Consider the following 24,303-nt stretch of genomic DNA (forward strand, 5'->3'; position numbering starts at 1 on the left):
AATCTACAAAACAGACCAAAAAATAAGGTGTGTTTTTTGTAATAAATGTGAGGGTTAAATATGAATGAATGTGGTTCAATTTGCAGTCCACTCTGTCATGTATTTAGCCTTTATCAACTATTATAGAAAGTAACAATAATCTAAGTACACACTTTTTTCAAAGTAACTGATCTATCCAAACCAATCAATTCCTCTTTGCAGTACAAATTTGGAGGGGGAAAAAAGTGAATCTATCAATTCAGTAGTGTTTAGAGGACTAAAGAGGAAAGAAGAGAAACTCAAATAAATGCAACGGGATCGGGGAGTTGGGGGTTGGGGGGAAGCCTGCTTCGATGCAGGCCTAGGAAGATTATTAAAGGACTTAAAGCTTGATCCAGTCTGTCACTGATGAACATTTGGGTTGATTCCAAGTCTTTGCTATTGTGAATAGTGCCACAATGAACATACGTGTGTATGTGTCTTTATAGCAGCATGATTTATAATCCTTTGGGTATATACCCAGTAATGGGATGGCTGGGTCATATGGTATTTCCAGTTCTAGATCCTTGAGGAATCGCCATACTGTTTTCCATAATGGTTGAACTAGTTTACAATCCCGCCCAACAGTGTAAAAGTGTTCTTATTTCTCTACATCCTCTCCAGCACCTGTTGCTTCCTGACTTTTTAATGATTGCCATTCCAACTGGTGTGAGATGGTATCTCATTGTGGTTTTGATTTGCATTTCTCTGATGGCCAGTGATGATGAGCATTTTTTCATGTCTCTGTTGGCTGTATGCATGTCTTCTTTTGAGAAATGTCTGTTCATATCCTTTGCCCACTTTTTGATGGGGTTGTTTGTTTTTTTCTTGTAAATTTGTTTGAGTTCTTTGTAGGTTCTGGATATTAGCCCTTTGTCAGATGAGTAGATTGCAAAAATTTTCTCCCATTCTGTAGGTTGCCTGTTCACTCTGATGGTAGTTTCTTTTGCTGTGCAGAAGCTCTTTAGTTTAATTAGATCCCATTTGTCAATTTTGGCTTTTGTTGCTGTTGCTATTGGTGTTTTAGACATGAAGTCCTTGCCCATGCCTATGTACTGAATGGTATTACCTAGGTTTTCTTCTAGGGTTTTTATGGTATTAGGTCTAACATTTAAGTCTCTAATCCATCTTGAATTAATTTTCATATAAGGAGTAAGGAAAGGACCCAGTTTCAGCTTTCTACTTATGGCTAGCCAATTTTCCCAGCACCATTTATTAAATAGGGAATCCTTTCCCCATTTCTTGTTTCTCTCAGGTTTGTCAAAGATTAGATGGCTGTAGATGTGTGGTATTATTTCTGAGGACTCTGTTCTGTTCCATTGGTCTATATCTCTGTTTTAGCACCAGTACCATGCTGCCTTGGTTACTGTACCCTTGTAGTATAGTTTGAAGTCAGGTGGCGCGATGTCTCCAGCTTTGTTCTTTTGATTTAGGATTGTCTTGGCAATGCGAGCTCTTTTTTGGTTCCATATGAACTTTAAAGCAGTTTTTTCCAATTCTGTGAAGAAAGTCATTGGTAGCTTGATGGGGATGGCATTGACTCTATAAATTACCTTGGGTAGTAGGCCATATCCATGAGCATGGTGTGTTCTTCCATTTGTTTGTGTCCTCTTTTATTTCACTGAGCAGTGGTTTGTAGTTCTCCTTGAAGAGGTCCTTTACATCTCTTGTAAGTTGGATTCATAGGTATTCTATTCTCTTTGAAGCTATTGCTAATGGGAGTTCATTCATGATTTGACTCTCTGTTTGTCTGTTACTGGTGCATAAGAACACCTGTGATTTTTGCACATTGATTTTGTATCCTGAGACTTTGCTGAAGTTGCTTATCAGCTTAAGGAGATTTTGGGCTGAGATCATGGGGTTTTCTAAATATACAATCATGTCATCTGCAAACAGGGACAATTTGACTTCTTCTTTTCCTAACTGAATACCCTTGATTTCTTTCTCTTGTCTGATTGCCCTAGCCAGAACTTCCAACACTATGTTGAATAGGAGTGGTGAGAGAGGGCATCCCTGTCTTGTGCCAGTTTTCAAAGGGAATGCTTCCAGTTTTTGCCCATTCAGTATGATATTGGCTGTGGGTTTGTCACAAATAGCTCTTATTATTTTGAGATACGTTCTATCAATACCGAATTTATTGAGCGTTTTTAGCATGAATGGCTGTTGAGTTTTGTCAAAGGTGTTTTCTGCATCTATTGAGATAATCCTGTGGTTTCTGTCTTTGGTCCTGTTTATATGCTGGATTATGTTTATTGATTTGTGTATGTTGAACCAGCCTTGCATCCCAGGGATGAAGACCACTTGATCATGGTGGATAAGCTTTTTGATGTGCTGCTGGATTCGGTTTGCCATTTTATTGAGGATTTTTGCATCGATGTTCATCAGGGATATTGGTCTAAAATTCTCTTTTTTTGTTGTTGTGTCTCTGCCAGGTTTGGTATCAGGATGATGCTGGCGTCATAAAATGAGTTAGGGAGGATTCCCTCTTTTTCTATTGATTGGAATAGTTTCAGAAGGAATGGTACCAGCTCCTCCTTATACCTCTGGTAGAATTCGACTGTGAATCTGTCTGGTCCTGGACTTTTTTTGGTTTATAGGCTATTAATTATTGCCTCAATTTCAGAGCCTGCTATTGGTCTATTCAGGGATTCACCTTCTTCCTGGTTTAGTCTTGGGAGAGTGTAAGTGTCCAGGAAATTATCCATTTCTCCTAGGTTTTCTAGTTTACTTGCATAGAGGTGTTTATAGTATTCTCTGATGGTAGTTTGTATTGCTGTGGGGTTGGTGGTGATATCCCCTTTTTCATTTTTTATTGTGTCTATTTGATTCTTCTCTCTTTTCTTCTTTATTAGTCTTGCTAGCGGTCTATCAATTTTGTTGATCTTTTCAAAAAAACAGCTCCTGGATTCATTGATTTTTTGGAGGGTTTTTTTGTGTCTCTATCTCCTTCAGTTCTGCTCTGATCTTAGTTATTTCTTGCCTTCTGCTAGCTTCTGAATGTGTTTGCTCTTGCTTCTCTAGTTCTTTTAATTGTGATGTTAGGGTGTCAATTTTGGATCTTTCTAGCTTTCTCTTGTGGGCATTTAATGCTATAAATTTCCCTCTACACACTCCTTTAAATGTGTCCCAGAGATTCTGGTATGTTGTATCTTTGTTCTCATTGGTTTCAAAGAACATCTTTGAAAATTCAGTGTTTCAAACACTCTTCTTGAAAACTTCAAAAATTTCTGGCTGATTTCCCGATATCATTGGTTTTACTTTTTGTAATAAATCTGCTGAAAATTTCACACTAGCAGATAGGAAAACTGTCTGCTCTTCCATTTTCTTGCTGTCCATTTGTCCCTGCATTAGTGGTATTACCTTTGGTCTGTGATTTATTTGCAAGAACTTTCCTAGGCTTCTTAGCTTCTGGCTCAAGAGTCACCACCTCAAACACTTACAAGTTAGGCAGTAAGTCAACACAACATCAGATACCCAACAATAAACATGTAAATGATACATTAGAGAGTAGCCAGGAGGTAAGGTGGAAAGGGCATGCCACCTAAAAACTTTTTCCACTTCAGTTGAATGTTGCTATATCACCATGTGGACCCAATGTTGCCGGATATATACATTATTTTTAGAGAAGCTACTAACTCAAATTTGTGTGTGAAATCACTGAATTTTTTACATTGGCAATGAATTCCAAGAAGTCAACACTTTGTGCAGGTCAAATAAAATGTGACTTCAAGATAAATTCAGCCTGTACACACCAAACTGTCTGAGTCAAATTCACTTCTCAGACTGATCCAATGTCCAGTCCATAATGCAGCATCTTTGTTTTTATTCAAACTGTTTCTGAATAAAGCAGATAATTAATTCATTCAATCTGCTATTCACTGGACTAGACAGTAACTTTTAATAAACAAAAACTGTATGATTGCAAAAATGTGGGCCATTTTCTCTCATTTTGCTGAATGCTATTAGTAAGTTAAAAACAAGATTCACTGAAGATCTCTCTCTCAGAATTGTGGGGAAAAGCACTATCTTCCAAGCCTCAGTTTCCTTATCTACAAAACTTAGGGATTTAGATTAGTTGATTTCAAGATTCCTTCCAGTTTTTAAATCCCAGTAGAAAGAGCTTCCACAGACCAAATTTAGAACAATTCGAGACTCAAAGGGGACAAAAGGATAACTGATCGAAACACATTAACAAATTTGTAAGTCCATACCATCAGTGAGAGAAAAAAGGAAATTTTTTTAAAATCTCATTTGCTATCATTAGAGGATAAGTTATTATTAAAATTAGTAAAGAAAAGGAATTAAGCATTTGGTCCTGCCTTTTCAATAGTAACCACAGTTCAGGATAACCAGACAGCAGAAATTGATGATGAAAAGCTCTTCTTTACAGGAGAATGCTAACTTATAAATAAAAGGGGAGTATCTGAGTTAGCAAATCACCATTTTGAAATCCCTAATAATATTACTGATTTGTCAAGAATTCTCCACAGATACTAAAACCATTAGGCAAAAGGTTGATGGTGAAAACAAATATCCATATAGTAGTAACAGCTCACTGATTACTTGCTAAGAACAAAGGGGAAACAGTACATTCACAATAGAAAAATTACCTTAACCCAATGTTGGCATCAGTAACAGTGGGAAGCCAGACACATTATATGCCCCCTACTATTATGCAGCACAAATAAACCAGCATCACTCCATGATGTATTTTTGCCAGAAATATTTATATCTAACTTCCAGACGGCAGGAATTATAGAAGATAGAGAAACAAGTTAAATAAAGCCCTGGGAATGTAATCAGGTAAATCCAGATGTGAGATACTCTACAACGGGCATGATCTCTTCAGAGACTCACTGTTGTTAAAAAGTAGGGGGGAGGAATTAAAGAGATATTTAATAGACATAACTAAATGTAATATGTAGTCTTTGATCAGATCCTGGTTCAAAAATAAGTATCTATAGAAACATTTTGTAGGCAATTGGAGTAATTTAAATATGGGCTAGCATTAGAAGACATTAGGAAATTACTGTTATTTTTGTTAGATTTGCTAAAACGGCATCATGGCTATTTAGGAGAATGTCCTTATGCTAAAGTATTGAGGGGTGAATTGTCACAATGTCTGTAATTTACTTTGAAATAGTTCAGAAATAAAAAATATACATACAGATGACCTAAATACATTAAAGTGAATCAATCTGCAATTGAGTCATTTATATTTGAAATAATGATGTTTTTCACAGAAGGAGACTGGAGTCCCCACTTAGAACATAATTATGTTTCAATGTTGAACTACTGTGCATGTATGTGCCCTTGCAATACAATTAGACCTTCAATAGTATATTAATGTGTTTATTAAAAGTTCAATGTGAAAAATAACCAATCTTCCTTCCAAACTGTAGGAAGTCTGAGGCAGACTAGTTGCCTCCCTATATCCATTCCCCTTTGTACTAGAACACTGATCTTGTTCAGGGTACTAATATATCCAGGTAAAATACTACATTTATCTTGAAGACAGCGGAGCAAACAACCTGCGAGCAGAAATCATTGTATGGAACTATCACACAAGTTCTTAAATGAAGCTGAGTCAACTGGAGAGTATACCCAATCCTGTTTCTCCCCACCTAGAATATGAGTATGATAGCTGGGGTTGAAGCAGCCATCTTGAGTCCAAGAGAATTGCAAAGACTTCTGCCCTGACATTTTGAGCCACTGAACTAATGGCCACAAACATCTTGTTCCATCTGCCGACTTCCTGTTAGAGGGAGAACAAAAACTCCAAGTTTACTGCAGTTGTCTCTCTTACTCCAGTTGATATAGCAGAGGTCAGGGGAAATAAATGTAGTGGTGCCTATAATAAAACGGAATTCTTCTTTAAGAAATGCATCACTTATGAAATAACACAAAACGGAAATGCAGAGATGTGAAAAAAAAATAATTGTGGGTATATGGTGACCTGAAGGCAGCACCTTTCCCCTTCACCCTCAAACCTAAGTTACTTTCTTCTCTTGAGCAAAACAACTACTACTGGCATCTGTGGGCAGATGGGTGCAAGTGAAGGCTTAGGTTCTGACAGACAACTGGTGCGAGGTGTTCTCTCCAGTGGACTTGGTAATAAAGTAGAAGACAGCAGAGTAACCAGGGACAAGGGCTGAAAACCAGGGAATCCCAAAAAGAATTTGAAAGTCAGAGATGGAGGGGGCCACAACCTACAATTTTTCCTGCTCTTGACACCCAGGAAAGTACAAGGAGACCAGAAAGCTGACTGACAGGGAACTGACAGCCTATCTGCCAGTGCAGGCCCACTGAAGAGAGACCCATTTGCTTTCTACCACCTGCAGGACTGAAGCCACAGAGGACTATTCAATAACCAGTCTTGAGCTCCAGTGAGTTAACCAAGGGATACAGCCCATACAAAGGAGCAGAGCTGCTAGAAAGAGGAAGGCAGAAAAATGAGACCCATGCTCTGTGTTCTGCAGCAGACAGAATACCTCAACTAAAGGGAATACCTGAATTACCTAAGAAAATTTAAGGAGATTCAAATACAGCACTAGAGAGAAAAAAAAAAAAAACTTTTAAGAGTTAAAATCCATTAACTTAAAGATATTTATCTTTAGAGAATGAATTGAAAGAAAACGACAAGAATCAAATTCAAAAAAAAAATTCTCAAGTGAAAACTATGGACAGATAAAAATATGATATTTATAATCAAATTCAAAAACAAAACCTCAAGTTAAAACCATGGACAGATAAAAATATGATATTTAGAGAATAGATCCAGGAAACCTTACATATAAAAACATAACTCCACAGTATTTTTTTAAAGGGATGAGAAATGTATTAGTCTATTCTCACACTGCTATAAAGAACTTCCCTAAGTCTGGGTAATTTATAAAGGAAAGAGGTTTAATTGGCTCACAGTTCCACATTGCTGAGGGAGGCCTCAGGAAACTTAGAATCATGGTGCAAGGCAAAGGAGAAGCAGGCACCTTCTTCACAGGGCTGCAGGACAGAGTGAGTGCAAGCAGGGGAAATGCTTTGTATCGACTGCATTGTATCAAAAAGACACCTGCATATGTAGTTTATCACAGCACAATTCACAATTATAAAGATACAGAATCAACCTAAGTGCCCATCAGCCTATGAGTTGATAAAAGAAAATGTGGTATATATACACAATGGAATACTACTCAGCCATAAAAAATAACAAAATAATGCCTCTGGCAGCAGCTTGGATCTAGCTGGAGGCCATTATTCTAAGTGAAGTAACTCAGGAATGGAAAGTCAAATACCATATGTTCTCACTTCCAAATGGGAGCTAAGCTGTGGGTACACAAAGGCATACAGAGTGGTATAATGAACACTGGACACTCAGAAGAGATAGGCTAGGAGGGGTGTCCAAACTCCATATTGGATATAATATACATTACTCAGTGAGGGGTACACCAAAATCTCAAACTTCACCACTATACAATTCATCCATGTAACCAAAAACCACTTGTACCCCTAAAGCTATTGAAATAAAAAATACATAAAAGTTCAGTTTCCACCAAGAAGGTTAGTAGGAGTATCACTACTATCCTAACAATGAGAATGATAAACTGCAAAATCATAACTTTTCTTAAGGAGAGCACTAGCTTACCTGTGGCCAGTGTCCTCCTCTATCCACCATCCAAACAAGTAAAAAATCAACTAACATTTTAACAACTTGCTAAAGGAGGAATGTGAGACAGCATGAAGGTATAGAACTACGGCAAGCCCCAGACCCATGCTCACAGGCATGCTCACATTCTTTTCCAAGGACCTCCTCATGTGAGAGAGGTTTGGGAACAGATGGGAAAACAAAGAGAGACTTCCTCAGTGGTGCTGGCATGCAAGAGTGGAACAGCAGCTGCTGCAAGAATGGCATGACAGTGTACACCTCCTGTCCTGACCTTTTTCTCATATCAGAAGAAAGCCTTTAGCTACTGCAAGAAAAGCAGCAAACTATGTCATCCCCAGGATGACCCCAGTAAAGATCCACCGCTGTGGGGAGAAGGTCAGGAAACAGTACAGGCTCAAGCACTTAGACCACAACCATCAAAGGACCCCTACCACTGGGGAAGGGACAAGAAATATTCACCTACAAAAGACCAACCACTGACACAAGGCAAAAGATTAGCTCTCCTGGGGAAGAGGAACAGGCATATTGAGAAAGCCCAACTCCCAGGGCCCAGGCAGAGAAAGCCTTTATAAGAGGGAGAATGGAACAAGACAACAGAGACCCTTCTCCCATACCCCTCACCATCAGCTCACCCCACACCAAAAAATAACACAGCGAAGTCCATTGTGGGAAGAAGAACAACAGCAGGGCAGAAGTGCAGATAAAGGCTGAGAAAATTCATTGCCAGAAGACAAGAGATGTAAGAAATGTTAAATGAAGTTCTTCAGCATTCAGAATATGATACCAGACAGAAACTTAGTTCAAAATAAATAAATGCGCCTTTGGGAGGCCGAGGTGGGCAAATCACTTGAGATCAGGAGTTCGAGATCAGCCTGGCCAACATGGTAAAACCCTACTAAAAATATAAAAATTAGCCACGTGTGGTGGTAGGTGCCTGTAATCACAGCTACTCAGGAGGTTGAGGCAGGAGAATAGCTTGAACCTGGGAGACAAAGGTTGCAGTGAGCTGAGATCGCGCCTCTGCACTTTAGCCTGGACAACAGAGCAAGACTCTGTCGAATAAATAAATAAATAAATAAATAAACAAATAAATAAATAAATGTATGTACGTAATGGTAAAAAGTGAAGGTACATAACAAAGACAATTTGTCTTCGTTTTAATTGCTCTAAAAGATCACTGATGATCTAAAGAAACAAGAGTAAAAATGTACTGTAAGATTTATAACATGTAACATAAAATGTGTGACATTTTAAAGAATGGGAAGGAGGAATTGCATTATACAATTGTATCTCACTTTGACATATCCCCTTGCTGTATAACAGACATCTCAAAAACAACATGCCTTAAACTGAAGCCCTGATCTGCCCTCTTCAAACCTGCTCTGCCCACAACCTTCCCCATCTCAGTTGCTGGCCGACAATCCAATCCTTCCAATTCCTCAGGCTAAAATCCTTGGAATCATCCTGAATCCTTCCCATTCTTTCACACTTCACATCCAATCCTATCAGCATGTTCTATTACCCCTACACTACCAAAGTAGCCACTATCTTGGTCGAAACTGTCATCACCTCTCACATGGATTACTGCAGTAGAATCCTAACTCTCCCAGTTTACACACTTGTCCTGTGGCAAACTATTCTCAACAGAACAGCCAGAGTCATGCTTGATAAACAGGCAAACTATTCTCAACAGAACAGCCTGAGTCATGCTTGATAAACCTATGTCACTCCTTTGCTCAAAACTTGGCAGTGCCTTCTCTTTCACTCAAAGTAAAAGCCAAAGGCTTTGCAGTGGCCTAAAGGGCTCTAAGCAGTGGATCTTCCCCTAACACTCATCCCTTCACTAGCCCTCTGACCTCCTCAACTACCTGCCCGCTTGTTCACTCCATTCCAGCCACACTGACCACCTTGTTCTTGGACCACAACAGGCAAACTCCTGTCTTAGGTCCTTTACTGTAGCTGCCCTTCTGCACTTAGAATGCTCTTCCCGCAGATATATGTTTGGCTAATTTCCTACCACCCTTCAAATAATTGCCCAAATCTCTCCTGTTTAGTGAGGATTAACTGACCCATCTAACATTTATAACATCCCACACACATACCCACACACCGTTTCTGCCAAGTCAACCATACCTAGCTCTTCTTCTTTTTCCTATAATGCTTATCATATTTAACATAGTATAAAAGTTATACTTTTATAACTGATAGGTCTGTCTGATAGGTCTGTTATTTTGTGTCTTCCCTCATTGGAATGCAAGCTCCCCAAGAGCCAGAATACCTATTTTCTTCACTATTGTACCCCTAAGTGAATAGTATAGATCTTGGCATATACAGTGATAAAGATTTGTTAAATGAATGTGTAAAACAAGACCTAAATAAATACAAATTACGGCACATCCACAGCATAGACTATATTCAGACATAAAAAAAAAAACAGAGCCAAGGTAGGTAACTTAAAGGAATTTCTACAAGATACCATGGAATGAAAAATGTGAGATGATGAAGTGAGTTTACTCTTTTTTCTTATTTTTGTAAACTCATCTTTTTTTAAAAGTGTGCATGTGTTTGTATATTTGTGAATATAGCATTTTATCAGAATAGAGAAAAAAACATTTTTAAGGAAAAGGGTATATGGAATGACCTGAGTTCAAATTTTCATTAATCCACTTATGATTGATATAATCTTCCTCAACATCAGCTCTCTCATCTATAAAACAGGGATACTAACAGCCCCTTGCAGGCTTACCACAGGACTTCACTAAAAACTGTGTAAAGCATCTAGTGACTGTTGTCTCTGTCACTCGCTCTTCTGCCACTAGTAACTAAAACAGTGCCTAAAAACTGCCATAGTTCAATAAATATTTGTTGAATTCATTGTAGCTGCCATTATCACAAAAAAAAACATAGTTTTGGAGAAAATGTTATAGTAGTTACATCATTTAAAAAAATGTTTAACACCACCAGGAAATACAAAGCTGCCTTGAGTCACTAAGGAGAAGTGTGAATGTGTGAAAACAGGGAAGAGACAGCATATATGGCAGGCTTCATGATTACATTTCTTCAATAATGTTTCCAGATAAGTTATCATCAGCCACCAGGAAACGTAAGCAAACATTGGCTGGCAGATTTTTAGCCCTAGGATATAAATCCATGTTTCTTCAGACAAGTCACCTTCTACGCTGATCAACACAACACCTCATCCTACAAAGTCTGGTCTTCCTGTATTAACATTTATGCATGGTGATTTTTCCTCTACAGGTTTTTATTTACTTATCTGTTTCAGCTTTTTTCTCTCTTTGATTTTTTTTTAACTTTGTAAAATTTGACTTTTGTTTTAAAATCTTACTATATTTTTACAAACTCACCTTTAAGCCTTTACTTCAGGTATGTATTTATTTATTTATTTTTACTTAGGATTTTACCTCACCAAATGATCTTAGTATAAATCCTTCAGTAAGAATCAAGGTGTGTGTCTTGGTTTGGAAAGGAGGGAGTTGGAACTGTGGAAGGCATAGGAATCTGAGAGGTAACTGTGAGCTGTAAGACTCCCTACAAGTCTCTGGGCTTCAGTGTTCTCACCTGTAAAAGGAGGATGTGCCAATTAGATGACGTCTGTTAACTTAGCAAAAAAATTACAAGATATAATTTTACAAAAGCAGAGGTGGAGACAATACTTTATTTCTCCTAAAAAGTTACAGCCTGCCAAGTGGCCATCCCACAGGCTGGGAAGCATGCCTCTGGCCAAAGCCCAGAGACAGACCCTTTGAAGCAGGAAGAGCTTTACACTGAACAGGTTGGCTCTCTGCATGTCTCTTCCCAGAGAATCTCCTGGCTGGCTCAGCGACTTCAGCTCTCTGCTCAGATGTCATTTCCCCTGAGAAGCCTTCCCTGCTAGCCCTCCTAAAGTAGACCCACCCCTCATTTACTCTTTAATGCCTCATCCTGTTTATTTCCTGCAATTAATTTAACACATGCCTCAATCATTTTGGTAATTTTCCATTTTCTACTTGTTTACTGCCTATCTCCCCACACAAGAAAGCAAGCTCCTTGAAGAAAAAGACCTTGTCTGTCTTGCTCACCTGTGTATCCTCAGGGCGTTGTACAGTACCTGCCACATATGAATGATTAAATGACTGAAAGTCAGAGAAGAAAAACCTACATCCTAAAATATCTAAAGGGAAAGAAAGCTGCAAGTAGTATTTTTCCACCTTAATCTTTCCCTTAAAATCACATAATCTGAGAGCTTGAAACTTTCCACTTTGCAGTTGCAGGCACAATGTCAAAAAGACCACCCACTGGTGGTCAATCATATAAGCAAGCTAGGAAAAAAAATGGTCATGAAACAAAAAATGTAATGTAGTAAGGTGTTTGCTTAACTTTAAATTTTTATTGGATGCATACTTAATTTATGAGTTTTGAGTAACTAATATTAATTTTAATCTGCATAATACTTTGCAACCTAAAATGCCACATTTTCACTGAAGCATTCAACTGTGCTCCTGAGAAAACACAGCAAGCATTAGACAGGGTCTGGCACACAGCATGCAAAAAGTTTCAATTTTATTATTTTTCCTTATTCTGATTATTAGCAAATCACAATGTGTAAAAGTGTGAATGAACTCAGGTCTCCTTTTTCTTCTCAAAAGCTTTCTAACTGACTCTTTTCCTTTTCTTGAATTGTCACTATAGAGATTTTTACACTGGGAAAAAAAAAATTAGAGGCAACAGACCAGCAAAAAAGGATAATTGCCAAGGAAAAAACTAGTAGGACTAAGGTAAAGCCAGGGAATTAGGTGATTCTGCTGCAAAGACACCACCACTCTAGGAAGCACTGCACGAAAAGGGGTAGGACTAGAGAAGGATTAAGGGGTCCCACCGGCAAGAAAATCCCATCTCAACCTGGTGAATGTAATGTGGGTGGGGTTTCTAGCAAGATTTCCCAACCTCAGTCTGGATTAGATTCTCTGAATTTGAAATCAACAGATGGCTTGAATTGCAATCACTTTCTAAAACAGGAGTGTTATACAAGCAGATGTGTTATAAAAGTGTAGCAAAACATCTGTAATTTCCAACACATGTATTAAAAGTGGTATCTTCCAAAGTTTGTTTAGAATAGAGAGCATGAAAACCTTTAAGTAAGGTCCTTGATGTAGCTGCTGATAAATCTCTCTTCTCAGGTCCCTTGATTTATGGCCAGAATTAGGTCTAGTACAAGGTAACTTGGAAAATACCTAAGAATCGAGGGACCGTTTGCCTTCCACAAGCATGTAAGGGATGCATTGATACTCAGCTGCAGCCTTACAATTCAGCTAAAGTCTGCTATTTGGCTTTAGCCTTGTCTTTGTCCTCAGATTTTGGAAGGAAAGGAACTGAAACTTGCTTTAGGGTCAGTTCTGAGATCAACAAACCTGTCCATGACCTTGTGACTGAATATTTTGGGATCATAACTAAATGTCAATAATAGTCTGGATTCATAGCAAACATCTGTATATTCACTTTGAAATATAGGGAAGCATTCTAAATGTGATCTGGATGAAAATCTCTATGTGTTTTATATATTAAAGTTAAACTGGCCAAGAAAAGATAAGTATCATTGCAATAGTAAAGTGATGCAATAATATATGATGATTTTGGAAGCTGTTCATTTCATCGCATGCCCAAAAATAAAATACTTACAAAGAATCAAATATATGAAAAAATACGCTGAAATTAATAAAAATCTCAAAAGAAAGGAGGTTGGCCAGCTGTTTCTAAAAACCTATATGGTAATATAAGGAAACAACAAGGATTATGTAATAATTCTAATCTTTGTAGAGTTGTTTGGTATAGTACTATTCATAACATTAAATAAAATGATTTTTAAGAACTGTGTTTAATTTTTAAAGTAATTACATTTAAGCCAGAAACCTTTAAGGAAGGTCTGAGAATTTTTCACAACTTTTAAGAATGAATTAAAAGCAGAATTTGAACTCTGTACAGAAGTCATTTGGTGATGGTTGTATTTGGCCTTCAAAAAATGTTGATTTTAACATTTGGCCATTTGGCAACTATTCAATACATCTCTAATTCAGATAAAGTATTTATTCCTGTTTTTAACATTTGAACATTCTCCCCAACTCCCATTTGAAAAAATAAATAAGTGGTTTATTTTTTCCAATTTTGCCCTGAAGGATGACTGGAGATCATGTTGTCAATGAAGCCCTTTTTTGGAGATCAGTAGCACTTTCTACTACTCTTCACCAGCTCTTTAGGTCAGAGGCTAAGGGGAGGGGGTTAAATGCAGATGAAAGACACCCTAGTGTCTCTGACTGCATCCTCTGAACCTCTTGTTAACATACCTTACCTAAACAAGCCTGTTGTTGCCCAAACCTCCATCTTACAAAATATCTACTAAGAAAAGGGGACGAGGGAGGCTAGGACGACTCTAACAAGTTATAATATTATAAGATCAAATCCAAAGAGCTGGACTGTTCCTGTGGCCTCTCTTCCTAGGCCTTTGCTTTCAACATCCAACACTTCCAGGCCCTTCCTGTATGAACGGAGCAATGTGCTTCCTCTCACCACATGCCTGTAACTTTCTGGCTGGAGAGATCGAACCGATGTTGGAGACAAATCCAAAAAAAAAAAAAATCAGAGAAAAAAGGTACAGACATTCAAAGATCATCTGGTTGGTACCTCCCTGAAGGCACATATAACACATTCCAGGAGGGAAGGAAATGCTGGGTTAATGAATGAGATTCTACGGCCTGTGTGGAGCGGCGCTCTTGGCTGTTCTTCCCATCCCCGCATGGAAAGTTAGGGGTTTCTAGTCACATTAATTCATCCTAAAGTAAAAGAGGCGGCGGCGGAGCACCGTGCCCGTGGGGGAAGACTCCCGCCCACGCGTGCCTTTGCCAACGCAAAGACGCAGCTCACACCCGTAACCGAGGAAGAGGGAGGCTCCTGCCGCGCTCACTTCCTGCGGGAGAGAGGAAAGACATCTTGCAGCAGGGAGGCCGGTGGCAGTTCCGCCCCTGGACCGGCCGGCAGCGGAGCGCGCCCCGCCGCCACCTACGTGGCGCTGCCTGCTCGGGTGGCGCAGCGAGTAAAGGCCACCCCCGCCGCGCCCCGCGGTCCCCGGCCGTCCCGCGGACGCCCGGCCCGGGCGAGGGGCGACAAGGGGGGAAGCCCGCCGCGCCCCGGGCCCTGCGGCAGGGCGACTCCGGGAGGCGCAGGGCGCGCGAGGTGCAGGGGCGCGCAGGCCGCCGCCGGGTCACCCACCTTTCGCACTCTGCGGGCCGTGTAGAGCCCCATCCCGTCCTGAACCCGGGAGGACTTCAGGGAGAACCTGTCCGGCACGTACATGCCCAGCATTTTCCCGGCCGCGGCGGCCACCGCCTCTCTCAACACCGGCGCTCAGCGCCCGGCAGGCGACACATCGAAATTTGGGGTGCCAGGGTAGAGGGGAGAAGCCGGCAAGGAAGGAGGAAATGGAGTTTTCCTCCCAGAATCCCCACCTCCCTGCCGATTCCAGGATCCCCCGCGGCTCAGCCCCTCCTAGTCCCGGGTCGGGCTCGGCCCGGATCCGTTGCTGCCATTCCTGCTGCGGGGGCGCTGGGGGCGCGAGCCTGGGCGCTGCGGGCGCCAGGACGCCGCTCGCTGATTGGCCCGAAGTTGGCTGCTCGGACCCGCGCCCGAGCGCGAAGCCCGTAGCAGGGCTGACCCCGGGGCCTTAAACCCGGAGGCCCACGAGCTACGCGGGCCGTCAGCACCCCTAGCCCCGGCGCGGCGGCGTGCGTTCCCGCCTTTGTCCAGCTCTGGGTGTTCGAACCTTGCCCCGCTGAACCATTACTTCAGGTAGGGAAGTCTCGCTTGCTTCTCTTCAGATGCAAAACGAAATGGACCTTCACACAGCTGGGGCATCCTCCAAAACAACTTTATCAAGTTCTGACTCTGAAAACCAGCTTATTGCCGACTACTGAGAACGAACCCTGCGGTCTAGGAAATTTCCGTGCTTCTCACATTTGAGTTACGCATCCTTGCTGTTTTTCACGTTTGTTGCAGAAGCTAGAACTTAATAAGGGATGGCGAAGTATGTTGATTAACGTACGGAGAAATATGTTGCAAACAATTTAATGTTTAAAGCACTAGAAACTAGATATGTTATGGTAACAACACCTCTGGGAAGTTCTTATACTTCTCAAGGTACAGTATTGCTGAGACTTCCCTTGCTTGATAATCATTAGACCTATTACGGATTTTCAGACATACGGAAGTGGATTTGTGGGAGACAGGAGGGGACACCCAAACAATAGAATCTGGTGCCACAACAATGAAATAAAGTCACAAATGTTTTTCTAGTGTTTTTAATAAGCTATTAGGCTGTGCAGTGTGCCCAGGACCTTTAAAAGCCTGTTTCATCCTTCAAGGTGAGCCTGGGGTCATCTACTCATTTCTCTTGATATGGTAATTATCTACTCTAGGGTCTTGTCTTGGAAACCATTTGATGTTGTTAATTGATGTTCTCATAAACCATTAAAAGCACACACAAAGTCTGACAAAATTATAGACTACACACACACCACAGAAACGATTCCTGTTTCTGCAAGAAACCCTTGGAACATAGACAGTTCCCAAGTAGAATTTTTTTTTTTTTTTTTTTTTTTTTTTTTAGACGGGGCCTAGCTATGTCTCCCAGGCTGATCTTGATCTTGAACTCCTGGGCTCAAGGGATCCTCCGGCGTTGGCCTCCTGAAGTGCTGGGATTACACACTTGAGCTACCAAACCCAGCCCCTATGTAGATTTTGATTCAAGTTTGGAAAAAGGTTTAAAAAGCAAGAACAAAAGGCATTATGGGAAAAAAAACCATGTAATGTCAATATTCGGAGACTTTAAGGAACATAGTAAATGATTACATGATCCTCTTTCTAAGAAATACAAGTTTAGCTTTCACGGCAGGGAGAGGAACACTTAGCCACTCTGTGAGTTTTTATACCTTTGACTTGCCACAGAAGATCTTTAACTTCTCTAGGGGAAAATAAATCAATAAAAACAAAAACTCTCTTTTGGGAGAATTTGGAGTTCCATGGCCTTGAAACGTAGTAGGTGTTCAGTAAATATGTCTTGAATGAAAGTCACTTCTGAGGGTGACCTGAGATGTTCCAAAATTATATGGTGAGCCTAGAATTTACTTGGCTTTTTATTGTGCCTCACAAGGAACCGGACTAAGTAGGTTTTCCAGGGGTCGTTTGAACCAGGGCTGAAACCAAGCCAGACCAGATCCACTGGGCCCAGCTGGAACCAGACCACAGTCCAGAAGGTGGGGCCCTGGCATTTTCCTGGAGCATCCAGCTCTTTGTCAAACACAGGCTTCCAGCCACCCTCAAGCCATACAGGGCTCTCAGTCAAATGCTATGCCACTGTCTCTTTGGGCGTGAGAATTTCCACAGCTTTTGATCACTTGGAGAGGAAAACGTGTTTTTTGGTTTTAGTCTGAATCAGTCCTTATTTAGGGATCCTTATTTAGTCATATCTCTCAAATATTGGTATGCATGCTGTCTTTCCGGGGAGCAAGGCTGCAGCCTTGAGAATGCCCCTCTCTGAATGTAGGCATCTTTACTAATTAGAAAATGGTAAAAGTATATAAATAAAATTTAAAAGATAAATCTGAAATCAATAAGATGAGAAACTTTCCAGATATTTTATGAAGCTTGATCAGATATTTTTGTTACAATTGACACACTCAGTATATTTCATTAAAGCATGCAATGTTCTTTTTTATTTATTTAATGGAGTGTTCTGAAGATCTACTAACTAAAACATGGAAACTAGCAATAAAAAGTTCTTAAAATAATAAGTTCCATTACAGCACATAAAAAGGATACATGTTTGCCAAATCAAAATGCACAATATTGACCGGATATTTGATTTTGAAGCCTATAAGACAGTGGTAGTACAATGAGTCATTTCTCAAAACTTTAAAAGCTAGTAAGTGACCTTTCAATATTATCTTTGAAAAACGGGAAATTAAAAGTCTGCTTTATATCAAGAGTTTAAATCCAGTCTTTAAAAAAATAAATAAGAAAATCAAAAAATTGATATTAAAGTACTACCATGCACCTGATTTACTTATTCTAGAAAATATTGCACTGTCTTGACACACAAGAAATTATTCAAAATACTTTCAAATTTGCTTTTGGGGGAATTTTCTTCATTGATAAAGCAAGCTCTAGTTATTGCATTTAAACGTATATAGTTGAGTGGGCCTTGTTTTTAGGGAAGGCTTTAATTATGACTGTATATTAATTAATTATTTTACCATACTGTCAGTATTTACACATACTGTCGAACTCTTTTAATTGTGTCTTGGTTATTGATGACTGATTCCAAGCACCATGGTAGACTAAAAGCCTGATTGATAGAAAAAATAATAATAATAATAACCTGAAACGTATTTGTCTTCAGTTACCAGAGAACCGGAGGGCTTTTGTAATAATTGAATATAAAACCAAGTTTCCAGAGCAGAAAAGAATAAAGATTTAGTTGGTATGATTAAAAACAAATTTGTTAAAATAAAATGCAGGGTAAGAGTGTCAGATTCTTGCTCTTAAAACATCTAGCCTCAGCATTGATTCTACAATAGCAACGGCACCATGAAAAGATGTCCCCGAAACCTGAAAAAGTGTGAACATTAAATTTTTCTTAATGTCTTGATTTTTAGAAAGGTACCGTACACTTGTATGTAGTACCAAAAAAATTCATAAAATTTTTTAACTAGAAGAAAACTGAAGATTATTGTGACTAAATTGAGTAACATTATGCTACAGTTTGGATGTGTCCCTCAGAAGTTAACATGTAGGAAATTTAATTCCCAAAGAAGCAGTGTTGGGAGGCAAGGCCTAACAAGAGGTGATTGGTCATGAAGGCAGAGCCATCATAAATGAATTAATGTCATTATCACAGGAGAGGGTTAGTTCTCTAGAAAGTGGGTTGTTATAAAAGTAAGCTCAACCCCATTTCCTCTTTATGTCTCTAGAGCTTGCTTCTGTCTTCTGTCCTTCTGCCAAGACATAACCCTTGTCAGATGCCAGTGGTAGGCTCTTGAACTTCTCAGACACCAGAACTGTGAGCCAAATACTTTTTTTCTTTTTTTCAAGACTAGCAACTAGGTCTTGCTTCGTCTCCAGGCTGGAGTGCAGTGGTATAATCATAGCTCTCTGCAGCCTCCAACTCCTGGCTTTCCAGTCCTCCAGCTTCAGTCTCCCAAGTAGCTGGGACTATAGGTGCATATCACTGTGCTCAGCTATTTATTTTATTTTATTTTATTTTGTTTTATTTTATTTTATTTGTATAGATGGAGTCTCACTTTGTTTCCCAGGCCGGTCTCAAACCCCTGGCTTCAAGTGATCCTCCAGTCTCGGCCTTCCAAAGTTCTGGGATTATAAGCATGAGTCACCATGCCAGGTCTCAAATTTCTTTTCTTTATAATTTAACCAATCTGTGGTATTCTGTTATAGGAGAAGAGAACAGACTAAGACAGAAAATTGGTACCAAGAAGTGGAGTTATTGCTGTTACAAATACTTGAAATTGTGCAAGCAGCTTTGGAATTGGGTAATGAGTAGAGGCTGCAAGAATTTGGAGTAGCAAACAAGAAAAGGTACATACTGCCATGAACAAAGCATGAAGGACAATTCTGATGAAGGGAAAAAGATCCCAGAATTAGGGAAAGTCTAAATCTTCCTAAAAATTAATTAGGGATTATCACCAGAATGTTGAGAAAAATATGGACAGTAACAGCCTTTCTGACAAGTTCCAGAAAAAAATGGGGAACAAGGTATTGGAAACTGGAATAAAGACCATTCTTGTTATAAGATAGCAAAGATCATGGCTGAATGATGCCCATATCCTAAGACTTTATGGAATGCAGAACTTAAAAGTGATGAACTAGGATATATGGTGGAAGAAATATCGAAGCAGTGACCCAGTCAGACTTCTGTGCTACTTTTAACTACATACAGTGAGATATGAGAGCAAAGGTTTTAACTAATTAAAAGGGAAGCAGAGTGAAAAGATTTGGAAAATTTGTATCTTGGCCAGATAAAGACTGAAAAAGCCTGTTCACGAGAGAATACTAAGGGTGTGGCCAGTGCCCATTTGTTAAAGAGGTTAATATGAATAAAGGGAGCCAGGTGCTACTCATCAAGATACTGAGAAAAGATCCTGAAAGCATTTCAGAGTTCTTCCAGGCTAACCCTCCCAACACAGATCCAATGTTGTAGGAGGGCAGAATGGTTTTGAGCAATGGGTCCTGGGTACCCTCCATGGGTTTGCTGCCCAGAGCCACCTCAGGTCTCTGCTCCACCCATTTCATTACAGTGTTCCTCAGACACCCTAGGTATGACTTGACCTGTCACTCCAGAAGATTCAAGTGGCAAATCTTAGTGGCTTCCACATGATGTTAAGTCTGCAGGTGTCCAGAATGCAAGAGCTGTAGGTGCATGGTTTTCTCCATCTAGATTTCAAAGGATGTTGCAGACAGCCTTTGGTGGCCCAGACAGAGACTTGTCACAGGGCAGAGTTGCCAAAGAGAGCCCCCACCAGGGCAATGCCTAATGAAGCTGTGGAAGTGGGACTGCCACCAAGACCCCAGAACTGTAGAGTTGACATCATCAACCCAAGAGAGCTGAGTCATGGGCTGAGCCCAGCAAAGCTGTGGGGCTGTGGCTAACCAAGGTCATGGTGGCCCAATCCCTACATCAGTGTGCTCAGGACATGGGACATGGAGTCAAAGGAGATTGTTCTCTGGCTTTATGACATAATGCTCTCTGTTGGGTTTTGGGCTTACTTGGGACCTCTTATTTCTTCTTGCCTATTTATCCCTTTTGGAATGAGAATTTCTGTCTAATGCCTGTCTCACCATTGTATTTTGGAAATAGATTTTACAGGCCCACATCTGGAAGGAATTTGCTTCAAGGTGAATCATGCTGTGAGTCTCATCCATATCTGATTTAGATGAGACTTTGGACTTTAGATTTTTGAGTTGATGCTGGAATTAGTTAAGGCTTTGGGGGCTACTGGGATGGAGTGAATGTATTTTGCACTGTGAAAATTATATAAATTTGGGGGGCCATGGGTTGGATGCTATGGTTTGAATATTTCATGTGTTGGAAAGTTAATTTTCAATGCAATGATGTTGGCAGGTGGGGCCTAATAAGAGATGAATTGGGCCATGAGGGCAGATCCCTCATGAATGGATTAATGTCATTATCCTAATAAGTGGGTTACTTTTTCTGAGGGTGAATTATTATAAAAGTGAGTTTGGTCAATTTGCTGTCTGTCTCACATGCTTGCTTTTACCTTCTACCCTTCTACCATGGGACAACCTTCACCAGATGCCAGTGCCATGCTTAGACTTCCCAGCCTCCAGAATTATGAGCCAAATGAAGTTATTTTCATTATAAATTACCCAGGTTACAGCAACAAAACATGAACTAAGACACATTATTTTTAAAAAGCTGAAGGATAAATTAGTATCTCACCCAACGGGCAGTACTATTCATGGAGCAGAGTACGGAAAATTAACAGAAATCCAAAGAAATGTGAAAGAAACCAAGGTTAAGGTTCCAGGTACTGAGTGTCTAGTACATACCAGCAAGCAGACTAGGTTCTTTGTATCTATTATCTTAAAGCCCTAGCAGCCTTACCAAAGTTCCAACAAGAAGAAAGTGGAAGCTTCCTGTGATGGAGCCTATAGGACCGCTTTGGTGAAGCATATACTCAGCAGGGATTCTAGAAGAAGGTTGTGGTCAGCTGAGAAGTTCCCATGAGATAAGTGCTATCCAATAGAACAAAAACACCTTAAATATATTTACAGTGGACCCTTGAACAACACAAGGGTTACAGATGCCAACATCCATGCAGTGAAAAATATGAGTATAACTTTTGACCCTTCAAAACATAATTACTAATAGCCTACTGTTGACCAGAAGCCTTATTAAAAACAATTAACACATTTTCTGTGTTATACATGTTATATATTGAATTATAATAATAAAGTAAGATAGATAAAATGTTATTAAGGAACAGGAAGAGAAAACATATTTCCATTGGAAGTGGATCACGATAAAGCTCATTTTCATTGCCTTCACATCCAGTAGGCTGAGGAGAAGGAAGAGAAGGGGTTGGTCTTTCTGTCTCAGGGGTGGTAGGAGTGGAAGAAATTCCATGTATATGGACCTATGCAATTCAAACTCATGTTTTTCAAGGATGAACTGTGTGTCTGTGTGTATGTGTGTGTGTGAGAGAGAGAGAGAGAGACAGAGAGACAGAGAGAGAGAGAGGAAATGCCTTTAATATCAGCTTCCAATTAAGACAACTTCTGACCGTAGAGCCCTAAAAAATACATTCTTTCAAAACTTATTGTCAGATTTCAGCTGGGACAAATAGCAAATATTTCTAGAAGTATTGAACTCCTTTTTTTGTCTTCTTTTTTTTTTAAATAAACCAAAGGTATCTCTCAGGTGACTCAGAACTGAAACCAATAAACCTTTTATGACTTAATCATGGATGCCAAAGATGTCCTCAAAATAAGGCGCAAAAAGATATAACCCTCCCATGATCCAGAACCATTCTCAAAGATAGCCAAAAGAAACAGAGACACATATAACACCCCCACACCCAAGAGCTAGCAATAGTCAGTGTATTAGCCAAAAAGGGATGCAATCCACATTTCTGCCTGGCCATATTCTTGGGGCCTCCATCCTGAAGTTGGCTGCCTACAATGCAAACCCAATAACTCATGCACCTCTGACAGGCAGAAAGTCAAGCCAAGTTTTCAGAGGGAAAAAAACAAGACAAATAGGAAAGCAATAGCTGTTTCTGAGAGAGAAAAGATCAGTAACTAATGGGTACCCCAAACCAAATTTAACTAGAATCGCTATCTCAATATCCAAACAAGCAATTCATCTGCTAATCTAAATTTGGAAAGGAAGGAATGAGGAGAAATTTCTACCTTCATCTCTCAACTAGGCATTTCAGATAGAGATCTGAGAGAGGTGACCTTGGTAAGAATTCTTACCTCTCTCCAGCACTTGTCATTTTTCCCAGGATCTCATCTGCAGGTTCCAGAACCAGTGGGGTGTCTCAGCCATCTCCTTCTGGCCACCAGAAACTGGGGAATGAAAAATTATGTGTTCCTTGCTCATCCCTGAAGCCCCTATAACAAAAGACCAATTATTAAGAAAGACAGACAAGTTTATTTAATAACTTTTATGTGACACAGGAGACTTCATCAGGAAATGACTCAAATAAACAGGTAAACTTGCGTGTTTTTTTTTCTCTTTATTTATTTTTTTTTTTTTGCGTGTTTTTTATGCTAGTTTTCATGAAGAAGTGGACAGTTGTGAAGAAATATAATTGGACAAAGGGGGTATGAACTAACGGTGATAAACTTGGGGACTTAGCAAGGCCTGTGTGTTCAGATTCTTTGTGTCCATGTGTCTTCAGAGATAAGGATGTTCTTTTCCTCCAGATATAGGGAGTGTACCTCTGAAATGAGGATCTTATAACCTTTTTCCAGGGAAGATTAGAGAACCCCTCCTAAGTTTCATGACCTGCTTCAAGAGAGAAGGGTGAGGGAGGATCAAATAATGACCTTCTTGTTTGTGCAGTTTCCTCAAATACCCAAGTGCCATATTTTGGGGTTGTATGTCCTGTACTTCATCACCTGTAAAGTAATTTTATTAGCCTCATTTTACACACAAGGAAACTAAATCTTAGAGAGATTATTAATCTTGTTAGTCAATTTCATATATTCATGAAATGATAGGGATGATTCAAGCCCAGGAGTGGCTGATTTCAACATCCTGACCCCTTGGTTCTATATCCTGCCTACTCTGTCCTGACCACTTTCCGGTTATACTTCCCATGGAGCTTAGCAGTGGCTCTAGGACAGGTAGAACTTTCCGTTTCTCTCTCTCTCCCCATTTCCCTCCAACTCCCCCTCCCATTTTTCCTCTACACCTTGGCAGAAAATTTGATTGGCCAAGCTCTTTGTTTTTGTCAGTACAAACAATAAACAGTAAAAAAGAATAAAATGGTTGATCTGTGGTCAGTTCAACTTTGGTCTAGTCAACTGTGTCTAAGAGAAGACAGTTTCTCCAGGGACATATTTCATCTGGGAGGGGCTCTAAGGTAGGACCCTGCCTTTCCAGAAAGTTTCTCTTACTCTAGCAGCTATTTTGAGGCTTGACCAATTTATAACCACAGCCTAGCTCATCCATAAATTTTTACTTCACAGAAATGATAACATTAAAAAACATCAGTAATTAATCAAAAAGCAATACCAAATATTTGTCAGAACCTCCCAATTTGTTCCATTTGTTTTTCTTTGCCCTTGTTAAAACACAATGGCAACTTCAAAGCTAAAGTATTTTAAAAACAAAGAGCAGAGTAGGGAGGACTCTTATTAGTTTAAGCGATCATTTTCTATAAACTCTCTGAAATTATGTAGAAAAAGTAACAATAATGATATAATACTAATTATTTAGCATAACAGTAAAAACCATCTTTTTCCTTGGAAAATGATATTTCAAATAAACATTACATTTAAGTGCTGATGGATTGGTGACCTCTCAATAAAAG

The 24,303-nt window shown here is 39.7% G+C and overlaps 1 protein-coding gene across 2 annotated transcripts in view; it reads right to left on the minus strand.

Annotated features, from left to right (window-relative positions):
- Positions 1 to 15,292, minus strand: part of PRDM5 (PR/SET domain 5) — a 225,412-nt gene extending 210,120 nt beyond the window's left edge. For both annotated transcript variants that reach the window (XM_030926048.1, XM_030926058.1), the window contains exon 1: positions 14,942 to 15,292. In XM_030926048.1, coding sequence (XP_030781908.1) covers positions 14,942 to 15,034 — 93 coding nt within the window. In that variant the 5' untranslated portion in view covers positions 15,035 to 15,292. The remainder of the gene's footprint in view (positions 1 to 14,941) is intronic.
- Between the last annotated feature and the right edge of the window lie 9,011 nt (positions 15,293 to 24,303).

Source organism: Rhinopithecus roxellana, chromosome 2, assembly GCF_007565055.1.
Source record: "Rhinopithecus roxellana isolate Shanxi Qingling chromosome 2, ASM756505v1, whole genome shotgun sequence".
Lineage (NCBI taxonomy): Eukaryota > Metazoa > Chordata > Mammalia > Primates > Cercopithecidae > Rhinopithecus > Rhinopithecus roxellana.